Genomic DNA, 19,057 nt, shown 5'->3' on the forward strand with positions numbered 1-19,057 from the left:
TTATCCAAAGTGACAATAAGTACATTCTTACACCTACTGCCCTTGATGAAATATAAAAGAGTGAAACTGCAGTGTGTGTGTATCCTGTAGGTGTGTTTGTTGATTGTACTGGGCTGGGACAAAAGCCAGCACACCCTGTAGCTCTCAAGGGACCAGGAGTTGGTGACTCAAGGTGTTTCTTGTTTGCATAATAAAACACGGAACAGATTTTTGAATTCCATATTGCACTTTATTCAGCTCCTGGGGGGGGGGGGGGCAGGGGCGGGGGCGGAGCTGGGCTGGGCTCCAAGTCTGCAGCTGAGGCCGCTGTCTGTCACAGTACAACACTTATTGCTTTCTGGCTCCATCTCAGGCATCAGATTGTCAACCCTCAAATGACTGTCTGTGTGTAGGTGCGTTTGTGTGAAAACAACACTCAAGGAGAAAATACAACTCTCTCTCTCGTGAAATAAAAAGATTGACATTAAAAACGAACAGATTAAAAAAAAAAATTATAATCTACAGATAAAAATTCAAATACAGGTTTGTATAATGTAATATTGAAAGGAAAGTATTCCTTCAATTTCAATATCATCTATATTTAGTATATATATATATATCATTTGTATTTAGAGTATTGTGTCATATTCATATACAATCCTATTGGGATTGTATAGATATCTAGTGGATATCTTCCAGATATCACACAGATAATACATATTCTTATCATTGATCTCATATGGGACTCAAATTGATATGGAAACAGAAATCACACAGGCATTGCATGGATAAGATATCACACCAGAATCTCGTGTATGGCACCATTCAGGAGTTTCAGTCCAGGATTAGGATGTGTGTGGTCTGGGCAGGGTCTGGGTCCTATGTTCGGGATGTATGGTCTAGGTCATTCGGTTAGGGTACATGGGTCTGGGTCACGTGATAGGATGTATGGTCTGGGGTCATGTGATTGGGGTGCTGGAGGGGACAGCAGGTCAAGGCCTCAGTGGTCCAGGATGCGAAGGTTGCCCGACACTATCTTGTTCTCCAGCATGGAGCCAGCGGGGATGTCGATCCGATCGCCATGATTGGCTATGATGATGACAGTTCCCTACAGAGAAGAGAAGAGAGCATCAGGTCTGTTAGTACTGTGCTGGAGAACGAGTCTGCACCACCTCAGGTTGACAGTTCCCTACAGGGGAGAAGAGGGTTAACCCTAACCTTCTCTAACCACAAACTAACTCATGCACTGTATGTACCGTTAGCCATCCTGTACTGTACTGACCTTCAGAGAAACGTGTTTTCCAAACGTGACGTCTCCAGACACTGTCAGGTGGTCAAGCTCCAGCATGTCTGGGATGCTCTCGAACCGTGTCAGATACTCCTGGACCTGACGGACAGAGGGACAGACAGACATGAGCATTGTTTATTCACGTGGTCAGTACAAGACAAGACAGTGTTGATGCTACAGTGTTGTGATACTATGAATGTAGCTAGCGTACCATAATATATCTTGTGTAGACTACAGGGGGTGAATGGAGTCCTGCTGCAAGTGCTGCTGCATTAACCTCACAGTAAGTGAAAGACGGACTCTAGGTAAGCACCAAATACTGCGGATCTGGGTGGAGTGATCACCCGTTCTCCAGGCTGCAGGCTGATCAGGCTTGCACCAGGCCTTGCCGTCATAAACAAAAATGTGGGATGGAGGAGAGAAGGAGAAAACAGAGGGATAGATAAATCAACTTCTCTGTAATGGCCTCTCGGGTTGAGGCAGGTTGGTCATGGGACTCAGCATACCAAACTCACTGCATTGACAGAGCTTTGGGAACCAGAAGAGTGTTATGTGCATATAGGGACTATTGTTTTGTTGTTTGTTGTCTTTCTGGTTCTGGCACAAGCATGCACTGATTCACTGAGACCACAATGCAAGACATAAGAGCTAGGTGTGCCTTATTTGTTCACAAAGACGATGGATTAGTATGATTGTGTTAATGTTCTTTGTACAACGTTGTATCAAGTGTCTCAGTGGCATTACGTGTACTACCTTGTGCTGTACACAACAGACCTTGTAGATATAACTGTATCTTAGTAGGTGATAGGTTTATGATATCTGATACAGTGGGGTTTGTAGGGCTCAGGTCATTGGAAACCCTGGACTGACAATGTCATGCAAAACAATGTGGTCCTCTGTGGCTCAGTTGGTAAAGCATGGCACTAACAACGCTTAGGTTGTGGGTCTGATTCCCGCTGGGACCATGTATACTGAATTGTATGCACTCACTGCAAATGTAAGTCGCTTTGGATAAAAGCGTCAGCTAAATGTCATATATATGAAAGAGAGAGTTGGATGGATGGATAGAAACACTGAATTGTGCAGGGTGGATCCATCATGACAGTATACTGTACAGGAGGCAGAGATATAGTCATGAACTCGAGAGTTCCTGAAAAAAAACACCTGTTTTGGTAAAGGATTTCTTGCTTAGAAAACATACCTAAAAGTTGTGTGTGGCGTTTTATATCACCAATAAGCTTCTAAACCCTGAATTGAAGTTTTATGTTGGATACATTCACTTTCAAATCCATTTGGTGCAAATTGGGAGATTTTGTAGATTTAGCCAGTCAGTCTTATTATGTAGGCAGGATATTGGCTCTCTCAGGCAAGCCGAGACACTGTCTTTTCCCCACAGAGGCCTGGCATATGAATTCCTGACTGTATCTATTGAGTGGAGTGTTACCTTGGTGAAAGAGCTGCCCAGTTTGACGTGAGGTGTGGTGGGAAACTCTCTCTTCTGGCTCATGGTGAGAGAGCCCGCCTCCAGGCTGTACAGGTTGGACATGACCAATAGGAGGTCGGAGGTGGTCTTGACGGGCAGGAAACGACTACGTGGCACGTTGATGCCCAGGGCGTTGTCGAAGCTCTTGATGGCAGCGCCAACTGCCGTCTCTAACTGGATCACATTCTGCCCACCGTCCAGGGTCTGTCGCCATTGGAAACACCAATGGGAAAAGAAGTAGGTTGTTACACTCTTTCCAGTGGTTCTAACCTCAACCACTGGAGGGCAGGCTAAAGTCAAACTTTACCTCCTTATGTACAGATGCTGCTTTGGGTATACTGCTAAAGTAGGCCACAGTTTTACAAAAGTTGCACATGTTTAGGAACACCTAAGATTTTAGGTTCAGTAGAAGCAACCCTGAGCTGGTCACAAGACAAGCTTAACTTGATATGGAAGACAAGCTTTGAGGCTATGTAATACTATACAGTAAACATAGTGAATTATGTAATCATGTAGTAAATTGCCACCAGGAGTATACAGTTGGTTCTTTGTCCACAACATCTGCTAACCACCTAAAAGATTAAATAACCTATATCAAATAAAATGGGTGGGTGGGGGGGGGACTGAGGGTCTAAGGGAACAGAAAATAGGCCAGGTCCAGGATGTAATTACATCTGTAGCAGGGGGAGGGGCAAGAGCAAATCACACCACCCTGGGGTCTTTGTGTAACTGCTTACTACTGAGGGAGGCTAAGGTGTAGGCTGGTGAACACATAGCCTTTAAGGTTTGTGTTCCTGTTATGTTTACCTTGACATAGGTGTAGCCCTCTAGGGAAAGACTGTAGGGAGAAAAGTCAACATTGTGTGCAAGTAGGCTAGGCTCTATTCACTGCTCTACTGCCATAGGCCCAATCTCAAAGACATAATGTACACAAAGACACACACACACACACACACACACACAGAACCTGTCCAACTCTCCAAATCCAGCTTTTCTCCCCGGTCTCCCTGACAGTTTAACTGGGGCAGACTAACCACCAGAGAGGTGTCCAGAAAACTAGATCAGTTTTAAACACATGTATTCCTCTCTTCTGTATTCAAAGAAAACCGCCTCAACAAAAAACCCCAAAAGAACTAACTAGGCCGACGTGGGAAGCCTTAGGGAAGCCCGCCGTCAGAAAGCTGTTTGCATGTAAGACTGCATCATTGTAACATGACAGCATCATTTATTCAGAGGGGTTGTTCTGTGTTGTGCTACAGTGGAAGCACTCTCATCTCTGCTATACATAGCTTGTTTATTGGGATCTCTCAGTTTTTCCACAGTAGGAGATGCAACAAATAAATAACATAATAAAACAAACACACAGAAACTAAACAAAACAAAACAAAAAAAGCTCACATAGCTGCTGTTAGAACAAAACATTGAGATATTGTCAGAAAAGGTTAGGTGGAAATGTATAAGCTAAAAAAATAAAATCATCTTGAGTTAGGGTAAAGGCTTGCTTGCATGCTTATGGTCACAGGGTCACAGTTAAACTGTCATTTTGAACAGAATAGCGTTGTGCACATCTGGATTAAGGTTAAGATAAAGGTTGAGGGTTGCGTTGGGGTAAAGGTTAGGGTCAGGAGTCTAAGTTTAATTTCTTCTAGAAAGCGCCTGCTGTTAAAACCTTGGTGTTGCAACCTCTCAGTATACCCTACAACTGTGTCAAAAACGTAGTGCCACAGACACACACACACACACACACACACACACGCCATGCTTCCCGGATGTGAGGTCAATTCACATCTGTTTGGAACTACCCTGTCATTCCCCCTGAATGAGAGTGTTTTTTTTAACCCTTTCATCTTGAAGGAGAAAGGGTCAACAGTTTAAAGAGAGAGGATTTTGTTTCCCAGGTGGGTATCTTGTCTGAGCCTATTAAAAAAGCATTCTGGCAGTGAGAAAACCCTATCTGTCATTTGTTAGGCCTTTTGTGACCAAAACCAAAACATGGTGAGCTGTGCCGTACTTAGTTATGCAACAGTTTTGTGACCCATTGAAGGAAAATTCCAGGATGGTTCCAGGTCTATGGTGTGTGAGCCCTCACCTTCGGGTTGACGATGATCTCCAATTCCATGGCGCTCTGCTCCTGCAGCCTCTTGATGGCGCCCAGCGAGATCCACAGGTTGTTAGTGTTGAAGATCTTGAACTTGGTCACTGACTTGAACTCGTCCACGTGGGCCTTCGGCACCTGAGCGATCTCCAGCAGACGCAGCTTGCCGTTGTACTGGATGAGTGTACCACCCTGCACAGGGAGGAATTCACATTCTATAGAGTTAGGATCAAATAAAACAGATATTCCAATTCAAAGCAATGTTCCAAGATATGTGTACCAGCGGCCATATTGGGTGTGCCATTTCAAATGTTGGATTAAATCAATCAATGCTACCACCATCATCTTCACATCACACCCACCTTGACGTCGGCGCGGGTCTTGTCTGTTACCTCCATGACAAACTCGCAGCGTTTGCCATTGGGCTGGCTCACCAGGTGGTGGAGGATGTGCAGGTCCACGGTGGCGCCCAGGTTGTCGATGTTGGACACAAAGATGTACTCCTTCCCCTGGGCAATGAGCTGGTCCAGCAGGCCAGAGTTGTAGAAGCTGGCATAGATGTCGCCGTGGCCTGGCGGGTACCACACATCAGCGTTCTCCCCAGTCATGCCTATGTCTGTGGCCACAGGCAGAAGAGACTCTTTGTTGATGCGGGGGTACCTGTGTGGGGGGAGAGGGGAGGAGGGAGAAAGAAGGGAAAGGAGGAGAGAGGGTCTATTAGGAACTGTTTAAGTTTGTGTGAATGACAGTGAGACCAAAAACACAAAGGGAAGCCATCATCACTTTCTGTTTATCATCTGATCAAAGGGAACGGAGTAAGGGTCTTATTACAGGTCTTATTACAGGTCTTATTACACTGGCTGGTCTTAGGGGTGGGGTGGGCACGATCTGAGCTCAGTCTTTGCTGTGTTAGGACAGGCCTGGCATGGATGACTTGGGTCAGGTGAGAGGAGAGGCAAAGGGCTTTGTTATGTGTGGATTAGAATGATTTAAAAGACTCCAGACGTTGATTGGGACTGGCTGTCGCTCCCGCCCACGATAGACATCAAAGACCACAGGTTTAGGTGTACTTAGACAACAGTGGAGAGAGAGAGAGAAAGAGAGAGAGAGAGAGAGAGAGAGAGTGGGATGACAGAGGAAAAACACTGTCTTCCTTCTACTGAAGGGGCATCAATGTGGCTTACACTCCCCCCCACACACTCCCATTTCTTTAGTCAGAATGTCAGAAAATTAATATCATATCAAAAGTCTTTTTAAGTCCTGAATGTTGAATCCCTTGGTGGTTAAAAACACTGCATGCCACTTTTAAAGGGCATCCGAGGTACAGAACAGGTACAAAGAGCCAATCAAATATTAACACTACAGTTGTGAAGTCTCATTAATCTTTAAATAGTTAACGCTCTGTACTTGCCTGCCTACAACTGGTCAACACCCTTCTTTATATAATTCAAGACACATCAATACTTGTAGTCATCAGAAAATGTAAAGTGCAGGTCGAAGTCTACAAGCCCAAGTCTACAAACCTTAGTCTACAAGCCCAAGAGTATAAGCCTTAGTCTACAAGCCTTAGTCTACAAGCCTTAGTCTACAAGCCTTAGTCTACAAGCCTTAGTCTACAAGCCCTAGTCTACAAGCCCTAGTCTACAAGCCCTAGTCTACAAGCCCTAGTCTACAAACTAGAGCCTTAGCAAGAATAGAGGTGGATCAAAGGGACTGGACTGGTTCACACTTTCTAACTTTATCAACCGGATCCCCAACTCACAGAGCCAAACTGTCCAATCAGAAACCTGCTGACAAGCTTAACACCAGTCAGTCCATTACCTGAATCAACCAACTGTGTAATACACAATAATGTAGCAATCACATTTTCATACGACAGACAGTATGTTTAATGGAAACTGGTAATTCAATCTGGTCTAATCACACATACATACATGCAGGGAGGATGACATGATTTATCACCACTTTCACTCTCATTCCTCATCTCTCTCCCTCCATATGAGTCGCATCATTGCTCTCTTTTAATCTGTATTTCCCTCTCTCCATCTCTGTTGTTCTCTCTCTCCATCTCTGTTGTTCTCTCTCTCCATCTCTGTTGTTCTCTCTCTCCATCTCTGTTGTTCTCTCTCTCTCTCTATCTCTCTTTCATTCTCCCTCCCTTCTGTGCTGTACCACATGTAATAAACGTCAGCACACAGGGAATAACAGAAATTAATGGCAGACATTTCCCGAATGCCACCGTTCTGAACTGTACTAGGTCTATAAATAATCCCATGAGGTGCACCTATTCCACTATCAGCCTCCTCTACTCTCTGTCTCTCTTCAGCCATGCTCGGTCTAATATCCCCCCTTCCTCTTCCTTTCTTACCATTGGTGTTTCCTGTACCTTTCCCTCAATCCCCTGATCTCCCTAATTGTGATCGTTCCCAACATCCCAAACCCTTTTGTACTCCATTCCTGCAAGCGTAGGAATGAGATTACCTTTTATTTATTAAGGATCATTTTAAATAATTAATTGTGAATCATAAAACAGAGGCTAGTCAGCTTACAAAACGGGGGCCATTGCTTAAAATATAGATGGTCTGTTCTGTATTGCTTGTAATTTGTGTGTGTGTGTGTGTGTGTGTGTGTGTACACACACATTATGGTGTGAGTGTACTTCTGCAAAGTCCCTTTGTGTGTGTGCAAAGGCCCTTATCCCATTCCCCCAGTATTTATGGTGTCTGTATGAGTTACCTGCTCTGGTTGAAGGTATGTATCTTTACACGGTGGTGTGTATACTTCTGCAGGATCTTCTTGGTGTCCTCGTCTGTGTTGAAGGAGTTCATGAGGACCAGGGGTACATCCGTGTTATACGTTTTGTTCAAATGCTGAAGGAGAGAGAGAAAGACAAAACTCAACCCAAATCTTAAGACAAATACAGTAAGTCCTCGCTAGCCACAGTTGAATATACTGTATGGTGAGGGGAAAAGGCTTGCATTACATCCAAAGAAAAGTCCCTGCTGAAACATCCAATCTTGATAAACATACAGTTCAATCAATTGCACACAACAGATTTCCAGTATAATGGAAAAAACATGATTGTTCTTGAGCAGCAATAATGAAAGTGTGGATTCATGCCCTCAGCAAAACAATTACAATGCTAACTGTCTTTAAAATTGAGTAAAATTAATCAGATTTTGAGTCATCCTGGAAATAAGCTCTCTACGGAAATAAGATCTCATCTAGAGTTGATTGAATAGGGCCTAAGGTGTTTGCAATTGCGATGTGAGTGTCAATTACAGAAGGGGGAAATAGACCAGCATGTAGATGCTGCAGCTTCTATTATTCTCAGTCCGCACTTCAAACCTTAGTAGCTAACACATGCAGTACAACCCAGTATTACTTGCTGCTCAAGTCACTTCAAACCTTAGTAGCTAACACATGCAGTATAACCCAGTATTACTTGCTGCTCAAGTCACTTCAAACCTTAGTAGCTAACACATGCAGTATAACCCAGTATTACTTGCTGCTCAAGTCACTTCAAACCTTAGTAGCTAACACATGCAGTATAACCCAGTATTACTTGCTGCTCAAGTCACTTCAAACCTTAGTAGCTAACACATGCAGTATAACCCAGTATTACTTGCTGCTCAAGTCACTTCAAACCTTAGTAGCTAACACATGCAGTATAACCCAGTATTACTTGCTGCTCAAGTCACTTCAAACCTTAGTAGCTAACACATGCAGTATAACCCAGTATTACTTGCTGCTCAAGTCCCGACCTTGCAAGTCTGGCATCTTATAAAACACACTTGACAAAGACCACAAGCCCAAGCATTGGGAAGAAACTTCAAATCGTCATCCACAGTTAGTAGATCCCAGGGGAGGCTCGCGGAGGCAGAAATCGGAGGAGGGCTCATTGTTTGATACTTTTCCTCATTCCATTGCATTACAATGAGCTCACAATGGGCTCCTCTACCAGCCTCCACTGGTAGATCGTGGTCTGTACTCTGGGCGTGGGTAGAGGAACATCACATCCAGAATATAGCATGTCAGTAGGAGAGGACTAGGGGAGGTTGATGACTGTAGCCTAGCACTAGGTGAGCAGCTAGTTGTTATTAGGTGAACAACCCTAACATTGCAGCATTTTGAAATGAAATTAACAACCCTAGCGTTGCTTTGTTTTATTCTGGAGTTGATTAGGCAAATTGAGGTCCTTGCAGACAGATACATCACGTCTCTCAATTTATTTTAATGCTTAGAGAATTATAATTTTTTTTTTCATATGAAGAGAGTCTTGTTCATAGTAGTTGAGTAACGCGACATTAGCAATCTATGACTCCCCCATTTGCCGTAAGAATGGACAATGTTGTGACAGAGTGTGCTGGTAATGCAATATGCATATTAAAACATACACACACTCACAAACACATGGCTAATGTGTTCCTAGTGTTCATCAGCCTCATCACCCGGGGGATACAGAGAAACAAGTGACAGATTGTGGCCATATTAGATTGAGTGACTGTAGTCGTATTACCAGGGCAGACAAATGTAGACTAAGATGCCTGGTTCAATTTCAGCCCTTATACCCTTATTTTAGCACCTAATCCTGTGGATAGATTAGAAAAGAACTAGATAGGTGGAGACAATATGATGGAAGCTCAACTTTGGCAAAGGGGGGGGGCTATAAGTAAAGCCATCATAATGCTGTTTTATCTTATCTAGTCCTCTCAGATCTGTGAAAGCTGAACGGCCAGATTCTATGAACCAAAATGTGATCAGTCCAGATGAATTTGTGGTCAGTTTACCAAGGCAAGCTGATGACTGAGAAGCTCTCACACAGGAGAGGTGAGTAGGGGACGCATGGTATCCATTTTCTACCTAAATGGGCTGATTTAGTTAAGAGGTAATTTGACCAGACCTGGAGGGTAAAATGGACGCTGCAGAGCCACTGGGAGGTGAGACAGACACAGGACGCAGTGTGTGAAGAGGAGCGTCCCGTGGGGCCTTAATGCAACACACACACACACACATATACAGATAAACAGTCCACAAACAAACACTGCCTCTCACTCACTCACTCACACTCACAGTCCACAAACAAACACTGCCTAACACGCGCACACACACACACACACACACACACACACGCACACACACGCACGTGCGCACACACACACACACACACACACACGCACACGCACACGCACACGCACACGCACACGCACACGCACACACACATGCTCTGGCACACTGTGTGCTCTGTTCCCCCCTACACAGCCAAACCCACAGACCTGCCCATAGGCTAACAGATCCTCGTTCACTCCAACTGCCTCAGGATGTTACAGATGCCTTTTTAAAAGACCCTCAGCAAGTCTTTCTCCCCCCATCCCTAAAACACATGAATAAATAAAAGCATGTGCCTGAAGTATGCTACACACAGAATGCCAGAAAAAGATGGGAGAGAGAGAGAGAAAAAAAGACATATGCTTGTAATTTTGAGGTAGGGAAAAGGAGTGGAGGGTATTTTTCCTAAACCACCAAGCCCCTTAAACCCCCCCTATCTGCCTCTTGCTGCCTGCTGGTATGTACGGCTTCTCTCAGGTGCCCTTGGGCTTGTGTAAGTAGTGAGTTCATACAATGTTCTGAAACTCATAAAATGAAAGTAAAATGAGGTACGCAGCAGTTAAGTACCACTAAATTTAAACAAACATATCAAAGTGGAAAAGATGCTTCTACGCTGACTTCAGACACCATGTCATTTCCTGGTAGTGGTGTTGGTTCATGAGGCTGAACTTCACGCAACCCAGCCTCTCCAGTGGCCACCCCTACACAGGATGACCACATTATGACCACATTACAGTTGAGATCAGTCATGGCCAGGCTTGGTTGCTTAACAGTCTGACCCACACCCACAGTTGAGTAATACTTTACTGTAACTGTACCTCATTAAGCCAAATTTACAGTATAAAAAGGTGGATGAGTTGGCTCTGCTAAATAGTGAGGTCTGGCACACTGAGGTTACATTTACATTTATGGCATTTAGCAGATGCCTTTATCCAAAGCGACTTACAACAAATACATTTGTTTAAGTAAGTGAATCCTCTATCCATCAGTCATCATAAGATAAAGTAATCAATGCTCAGGCCAGGGGCCATTGGCAGTCACAATGCTAGAAGATTTTCTTTTTTTTTTTTTTTACTATTTATTTATTTTTATTAACAGGAGAAAAAGTTGTACAGGGGGGTAGTGGGGTGAAGAGGTCACAGGAGGTCCAGAACAAGTGTACAACATTGCCTCTCTGATGCAAGGTTAGGTCCCGATGACATCTCCAATGTCATGCCTGTGACAAATGTTTATGACATTAGCTACCATTATCTAAGGTCTAAGGTCTGGGAACGCTGTTGTCATGGAAAGAGGGTGTTTATGACTTATGACATTCTTATGACAGGTATAAATGCCAGTACCTCTATCTGCTGCACAGTGAGGTCCAGGAAGGTGTTCTCATTGCGGACACTGATGAGGCTCTTGGGGCCCTGGCAGCCCATGCTGGTGCCCAGACCTCCATTCAGCTTGACCACCACCAGCTTGTTGAGGCTGTCAGCAACACTGTCTGGTAGACCCCGTGCTGCGATCTTGTCATAGGGCTGGATCTATATGAGGGGATAGAGAGAGAGAGAGAGGGGTTCAAATCACTTTAATGGGTCAATAATGCACATCTACACATTCTGATCCTACCTACTGTACAGTACATACTCCTGCTCTGTTCAACACACCAGAGCAAGATGACAGAGAAGAAAGCAAGACTCTGCTAACAGAGAGAGAGAAAGAATATTATCTCTGCATTGGAACTGTAGAGAGAGACAAAACAATGGATTTGGGGAGAAGTGCAACCACAGCAGTCTTCTCAGTTTCACTACAAGCTTCGAAGGCTTGTAGTCAAAATTTTCACAAGAGCATTTCTCACTTAGGACCTTGAATTCAGCTTGTATCAATAAAGCCTTTGTGATTTGTAAAAGCTATCAAGAGAGCTACAATACAAACAATGAGCAGAGAGCACATCCAAGGCTGCCAAATCTTTACCAGATGTCACAGGGTTGGGATGAGGGAGTGTGTGTGAGTGTTTAAGTATGTATTTACGTGTGTGTGTGTGTGTGTGTGTGTGTGTGTGTGTGTGTGTGTGTGTGAGGAACTAAGGGTCATGGGGTCATGGGGTCATGGCTCATCCTGTCTCCTATTCTGCTGACTACTTTGAATAACCAGAGCCTGGATCTGAAGCCTAACATAGGTCAGAAACAGCTAGGGGCCCAGGACCAAACTCACATTATTATGGAGATATATGGAGCTCCTCTACCTCGCTAAGGCTAGAGTTACCAAAATAAACAACTTCAAGGCACTAAGGATTTCAGCCCAGACACTCTCACTTCTATTTCCTCATTGTCAGGGGAACTTTAATGTCTAGCTTTAAAGGGATATTTCCCCAAATGACAAATCACATATTTGGTTCCTTACCCCGTAATGAGTCTATGGACAAGGACAAACAGGGTGTGTGTGTGTGTGTGTGTGTGTGTGTTTATTGTTTGCTGGCCGCACACAAGTGAAAAATGTCACACAGCTGAGCAGGTGGTAGTTTTCTCCCTGAGGTGAGTTTCTGTGTCACATTCAGAGCATCCCTCTGAGCACATTACAGACACATGCACACACTGATAATACTGTATACACAACACATGTTAATACAGTATGGTACATACTACAGTATATGATACAATAGCCCCCATCACACACACACCTTATGACCTGCATCCCATTAACTCTGGCTCAGGAGGGAGCGGTGCCTCACATTCCAGAGTTCTATGTATTAAGCTTACAACAAACACAGTCTCACAATCTATCTGTGTGGGTCCAAATGCTTTATGTAATCACACCTTCGCTTTGCCATCCTCTATCCTATACATTTCACTCTTTCTCTCTCTCCTGTCTTCCCTTTTCATCTTCACTATAAGTCTCTCCTCTATCGCGCCCTCTCTTTCTCTCCCTCTCCCTCTCCCTCTCCCTCTCCCTCCAGTTAGCAGAGGCAGGGAAGCTGGCTGGCTGGGTTCCCAGTGGAAGAGGGCCCAACACTGTCCACTCTTTGTTAGCTCTACCCCCTGGCCCCCCGCTGTGACGCTAATAGAGACCCAGAGGGACACTCCATCAGTGGTTGATTACTGTAACTCAGACAGAGAGACAAGACAGAACAGACACACTGACAAACACACACACACAGGCACACACACACAGGCGCACACACACACACACACACACACACACACACACACACACACACGCACACACAGGCACACACACACACACACACCTTTGGGTCTTACCGAGTCTTCTGGAGGTCTGTGTATCTTTGCCCACTCAACTGATGGTCCCTTCACCTGCAGGAATCTGTGGAAAATCTTCTTAAAGCCCTCGAAGTCCTTCTTGGAAACCTGTAACACACAATGACAAAACTTAACTTCACAGTCCATTATTCACCTGCTACTCACTGACAAATTACCTGGAAATATTGTTGTTATAATTACCTTTTGGTTTCTTGGGGATTCATTTAAACAAACTAAGCTCCAGCGAATGGAAGAGTAGAAGTGAAATAGAAGTGAAATGGTAAAATGGTAGTTACATTGTACTGTACTAATAACTACTTATTAGTATAAGGCTTTGAGGCACAAGATGGCTGATATCATTCATAGGTTATATAATATGGATGATTTGTTGATAAATAACATAAAATATGTAGCATGTATGATTGGATGCGGGTGTCTATGAGTATGGTTTTCAACATGGTTTTCAGTTTAACATACACTCCCTGTTTTAAATGAGTGCATGTCTGGGTTATAATAAAGTGTGGTTGTGAATATTGGGCATGTGTGGAAGTGTGTGTGTGTGTGTGTGTGTGTGTGTGTGTGTGCCCATGCATACGAGCATGAGGGTGGAGCCCCATTTGACACTACACTATAGTATGTGTCATTTCCGTGCTTCCCTTCCCTTCATCTGGAGACCCCCACCCACCCAATCGCTACCAGATGGGCTCAGGGACAGAGAGAGACTTGGAAAAGCAGATGAGAGGAAAATAAAGGGAGAGACAGAAAAACAGAAAGACCCAGACTAAGAGAGAGAAGTGAAAAGAGAGAGAGTGAGGAAGGATGATGTTGGACTTTGGGTTACTCAAATGTGTGGGTATACCTCTCTCAGTTTGTGTGTGTGTGCCTGTGCGTACTGTACCTCTTTCTCTGCCCCAATGGCGGTGTCTAGCAGTTTCTCCAGCTCTGTGTGCATGGAAGTCTCCAATTGCTGCCGCATCACTTCCTGAAACTGGGCCATCCCTCCGTTGGGCAAACCCTTACTGAGACCTGCAGGGAAACACAGGGGGGACACTTGTTCATCACAAAAACATTTGGTGTTTCCATACCGTTTTCATTTCCAGTCACTTTTCTCAGTGTGATGATGGATTTGTTGAAAAAAAAAATGAAAAAAAAGCCTGATCTCCCTAACTGTGCTATGGCTCCATCAAGTACGATGGCACGCCAGTGTTGGAGAGTAGTTCAGTTTAACTGCATTTTGCAGTAGTGTGGTGGTAGTTAAACTAAATTCAAATCCTAGTAGTGTTTCTAGTAGTTAGCTACTTTTTTCGCCATGCAGTGGTGTAGTAAGCTACTGCTACTACTCACTACACCCCCCCCTCCATTGTATTATACATTGTATTCAAACTATTATTCCAACCCTTGCCTTCAATTGTCCACACAATGTCACCCATCACTGCCTCTGTACTTCCCACTTTCCTCCACCTCACCATTTCAGAGTTTCAATCTTACGCTTTCTGTCACATGGACTGGTCATCTTTCAGTGACTGACTGTTGTGTTTGAAGTCGTTTGGATGAAGCAAACCACTTTTTCAAAGTAGCTTTAGTTTGACAAACTATATTTCTCTCAAGGGAAGCTTTAGTGTCGATAAACTTATTCCCTTGTAATGTAATTGGTAATCTAGTTAAATACATTTTCAGAGTAGCTTCACCAACACTGTGGTATACTATGGTTGCTTCTTCAATGAGCAAGCAGGGTAATAACAAATACATATGACAAATTAGAGATAAAAATAACCACATTATCTCATGTAAAGGTTGATTCCTGAGAATTTAACTTGACTCTGTTAACTGGTTCTGAGTGCTGCACAGTCCAACAAGCTGTTGATGATTGTATTGTCCTTGAAATCAATTCCCAACTATGTGGGATATGGGTGAAGCTCTTAATCTTAGACAGATTATGTGGTATCTTGCCACAACCTTAGGGAAAGGCCATTGGAACAACACACCAAAGTGAATGTTATTTCTATTATTTGCTACTCTGGTCATTAATCTAATGTATTATTTATTTGAAAATATCATAAGTCATGTCATGTCATCACTTATTAAATAAGTTTGTATATGTCTTCTTGTGCCAATAAAGCTCACTGAATTGAACAAATGTAGTGAGAGAGGAACCAGGTGGGACAGTGGATGTGGAGATGGAGAGGGGTGAAAAGAAATAAGAGGGAGAGTGTAAGGCTGAAGAAAGCCATAACACCCAACTGTATGTTACCTGAACTTTTGCATTAATAAAAAAAGAAAACCCTAACAACTTGTTTTCTTCCCTTCTCTAGCACTTTTATGAAAGGTTTTACTAATGATGACTGATGTATAGTTGACTCACTTACTTTAGACAAATGTACTTATTGTATGTCCCTTTGGATAAAAATGTCTGCTAAATGACTAAAATGTAAATGTAAGAAAGCTATTGAAAGGAAACGTTTGAATGCGAGATAAACATAACATAAAAAAGAAGGGGGGAAATATTCTCACGCACACCGACACCGCACTGGCTACACTACCTTCCTTTCATCAGTGACCACTCATCTGACAAGACTAGAGGGTACAAGTCATTACTTTCAGTGGTCCAGGTGGGACACAGCCAAGACAAGGGGAGTGAGGGGTAAGGGAGGCATAAAGAACGAAAGAGAAAAAGAAAGAGAGAGAAAGAAAGAAAGAAGAGAGAGAGAGAGAGAGAGAGAGAGAGAGAGAGAGAGAGAGAGAGAGAGAGAGAGAGAGAGAGAGAGAGAGAGAGAGAGAGAGAGAGAGAGAGAGAACACCACATAACAGTGCACAGAAACTAAACGCTCTGGCATTTGAAACCCTTCATTTTTCCCTGAGAGGACCTTCTCATAGAAGCAGTGAAAGAATAACAGAGTAACATAACCACAAACCTCAGACAAACAGTGCTGTCTGCCTCTACGGTGCAAGCAAATATATAAGTAGTCGAAAATAAATAATATGAAACATTTTCATGCATGTATTCTTAGTATTCTTGTCTATAGTACATGATAGGCTTTCACATGCAGTTGAAACCAGCACTTTCCAAATGATAGTCTTCCTCATAGTATAGTTTAGAAACACTTCTTGCATTGGCATTGTAAAATGTATGCTGGGAAAACTAACTGAATTTAAGTTTTATACAATTACATTTTGTTGGTCATACAGTAGCTTCAGCTGTTGACAGTACAAGTGAATGCACAAACGCTGCTGCATATATAAACAACAGATCTAATATCAGTAAAAAAAAAGCAATCGTGCGCTGAAATCAATTCCATCAGAAATCAGGGCAGACTTTGACCGGTGAGTTCCATTTTGTATGTCCATGTTGAGGCTCTTGCTTTATATATATTATCACAATGTATACCATTAATGGACAATATGTGGTACTTCGACTAGTCTGTTCTCAATATAGGCTTTAGGCTATATCATCTATCCTCTTTAACCCCACATCTGCTCAGAAAAGAGTAACCTGGTCCAGCGGTTCGAGGACCCATGACATGACATCCAATAACGTAATTCAATAGGATTGCAGAGTATGATTGTCAAGTAGCTCTAGTTAAAGTTCAACAACTTACCTTCAACATAAAGTGCCATATTTGAGAATCTTCCCGATCGACTGTGTGTAAGTAATCGCGGTGAGGTAATATTTCTATACACCAATTGATTAGGATAAGAAACTAGAACTATTGGAATTAAAATACAGTCCCATAAAATTCACATCAGACGTGAACAAAAATGAAGAAAAGCCAAATTGGTCATTCATTCATCGGTAGTGACATTCCAGCAGAGTTTCTACCGTGATCCCAGTGCGCTGACATTCAGCAGCTAGGCTATCCTACACTTGCAGGAGCCCCGGCGAATGAAACATCCTTTTCGCCACCTCTTTTGAAGTCCCCACTTGAAAGAGGAAAGTGGACGACCTTCACTCGATCACTCACTGCCTTATCTCACTTGAATGAAACGCCCCGCAATTATTTGTAGGCTATCCATGAATTTCACCCATAAAACTACGCGTTTATGGCTTTTCGGTCAGCCCCCCACACACCCTTACCCAGACAAATAAACCACGTCACAATTCCTTGACTCAACTTCTAGCCTCTCTCTCTCTTTTGCCTCGCCCCCGTTTCCATTTTCTCCACCCATCACTTAACTACAATCAAAATCATATTATCATTTACAGGTGCATACGTATTTGATTGGGCTGTCAGTCGGCAATACTAATAGTTAATAATAATAACAGAGATGAGGTAGTGGAGACTTTTTCATCTAAACTAACCAGTGGATGCGGAAACGATGAGAGTGGTTGTTACAATTTGTTCTAAGTAACACAGACTGTGCGTAGCCTATGTAATGTGAAACATTATGACAGCGCTACGTTTATTTTGCAGATAAACATTAGGATATAAGAAGGACGGTCGCCTAACCTTTATTTGCCACCCGGCTAAAACTGCATTATTATCTAACATTCAAAATGAGACATTTTCGACACAATGAATCGCTTGCCATTTAGTACTCATCACCGAATAGGCATTACATGTCTAAAAGTCATTTAGAATCAGAGAATAACGTAAGCTAATGAAAACACTACATAACATATTGGACTATAGAATGTTGCCAAAATGCATTTCCTTACTGTCTGGCTGTGTAGGATGCTGGCGGTAGACAATCGTGCGATGGCCTAGTCCTGGTATTAGTTACCACGAACCACAGAGACCGGTAAAATTGTTCGATCAGATATTCAGAGTTCTTGGGCCCATGCGCGTTTCTATTGCATTTGAAATTATAATACACTATCTGTGCCCAATGATAGATGTTACGAAATATTAGTAATTGATTGCAAACACTATATTAAGCTGAACAGCATAACATGAGAAATAGATGCCTTTCTAAAGCCTAGACGAATGAAAAGCTTCTATCCGATTTCAATGGCCAATGAAAATGCAGGCGTACACGAGGTTCCTCAACCTACACAACCAAGGGTCCAAGGCATTTTTGCCACGTCCATCACGTACAGTAACCTATAATTCAAGCTTGGTCTTGAGAACATGGTGTGCGGGCCTTTTATCTAAGCCCAACTATAAGCCTAACATCTCTGCCCACTACACAAAGTGAATAAATCCCTGACAAACAGTGGCATTATCCCAATCAGCAAATGTGAGTTGTAATGTTTCATTTCATATATGATTCGGTCTCGTCGGTTCGTATGGGACAATTTTAACGAAACTTGGGTGAATGCTGCGTCTTGCTATACAGATGCTACTTTTACGAAATTACAGTGATTGGCCTAATGTTTACGAAACTGTGGTGAAAGATGCGTCTTGCCACAAAGATTGTTTAGGAGTTTCGAGGTGACGCTAAACGTAGCGTAGAAAGAGGAGAGAACACCTTAGACCACACTTTAGCTAGATGTAGTGCTTTATTGCAAGTTTCTAACCAAAGCTACATAAATACTGCATGATACTTAGTTTCTAAAAGTCCCTTAACCTGAGGGTTACTAAAGAGGAACCAATGAGTAGGTGAGGTGGCTCACAGAAGAAAAAAATTCATTCACAGATCAGTGTTCTCTGAGCTCTATTAGGCTCCATATAGCTCCATTAAGACTTCCGGTTTCGCCTTTCGCCGTTTTCGCGACTTCAAAATAAAAGGCTAAGTTAAGAGATGAATGGAAAGTGAAGTCACAATATTTTCTCTTATTTTTGATTAAATAGAAATAAATTACATTAAAAAACTACCGAAAGGAAAGTATATACAATTTCGAAAAAGTTATTTAGATCTTTACAACTTACATATTGGTGTAATTACATGCAAGCCTATACAGTTTATTCTGAGTTCTTATTCTT

The 19,057-nt window shown here is 42.9% G+C and overlaps 1 protein-coding gene across 2 annotated transcripts; it reads right to left on the reverse strand.

Annotated features, from left to right (window-relative positions):
• Positions 1 to 217: 217 nt before the first annotated feature.
• ugp2b (UDP-glucose pyrophosphorylase 2b) lies at positions 218 to 18,039 on the reverse strand. 2 transcript variants are annotated; one of them, XM_083694401.1, is made up of 10 exons: positions 17,851 to 18,039; positions 14,095 to 14,222; positions 13,197 to 13,304; positions 11,295 to 11,480; positions 7,582 to 7,715; positions 5,208 to 5,505; positions 4,840 to 5,037; positions 2,712 to 2,954; positions 1,262 to 1,366; positions 218 to 1,087 (listed from the first exon to the last, which is right to left on the reverse strand). In XM_083694401.1, exons 2-10 carry the CDS (start codon positions 14,191 to 14,193, stop codon positions 980 to 982), a joined length of 1,479 nt encoding a protein of 492 aa, XP_083550527.1. In that variant the 5' UTR covers positions 14,194 to 14,222; positions 17,851 to 18,039; the 3' UTR covers positions 218 to 979. The 2 variants fall into 2 exon arrangements, with proteins under 2 accessions (XP_083550527.1, XP_083550526.1); XM_083694400.1 differs by lacking the exon at positions 17,851 to 18,039 and adding an exon at positions 16,793 to 17,662.
• Between the last annotated feature and the right edge of the window lie 1,018 nt (positions 18,040 to 19,057).

The sequence above is a fragment of the Argentina silus genome (genome assembly GCF_951799395.1).
Source record: "Argentina silus genome assembly, chromosome: X".
NCBI lineage: Eukaryota > Metazoa > Chordata > Actinopteri > Argentiniformes > Argentinidae > Argentina > Argentina silus.

Excerpts from the sequence above, each read along its gene's own strand:
- ugp2b (XM_083694400.1), bottom strand. Across the intron at positions 5,506-7,581 it reads CATACCTTCAACCAGAGCAG|GTACCCCCGCATCAACAAAG; the intron begins GTAACTCATACA and ends CCCCCCACACAG. Across the intron at positions 1,367-2,711 it reads TGGGCAGCTCTTTCACCAAG|GTCCAGGAGTATCTGACACG; the intron begins GTAACACTCCAC and ends TCTGTCCGTCAG.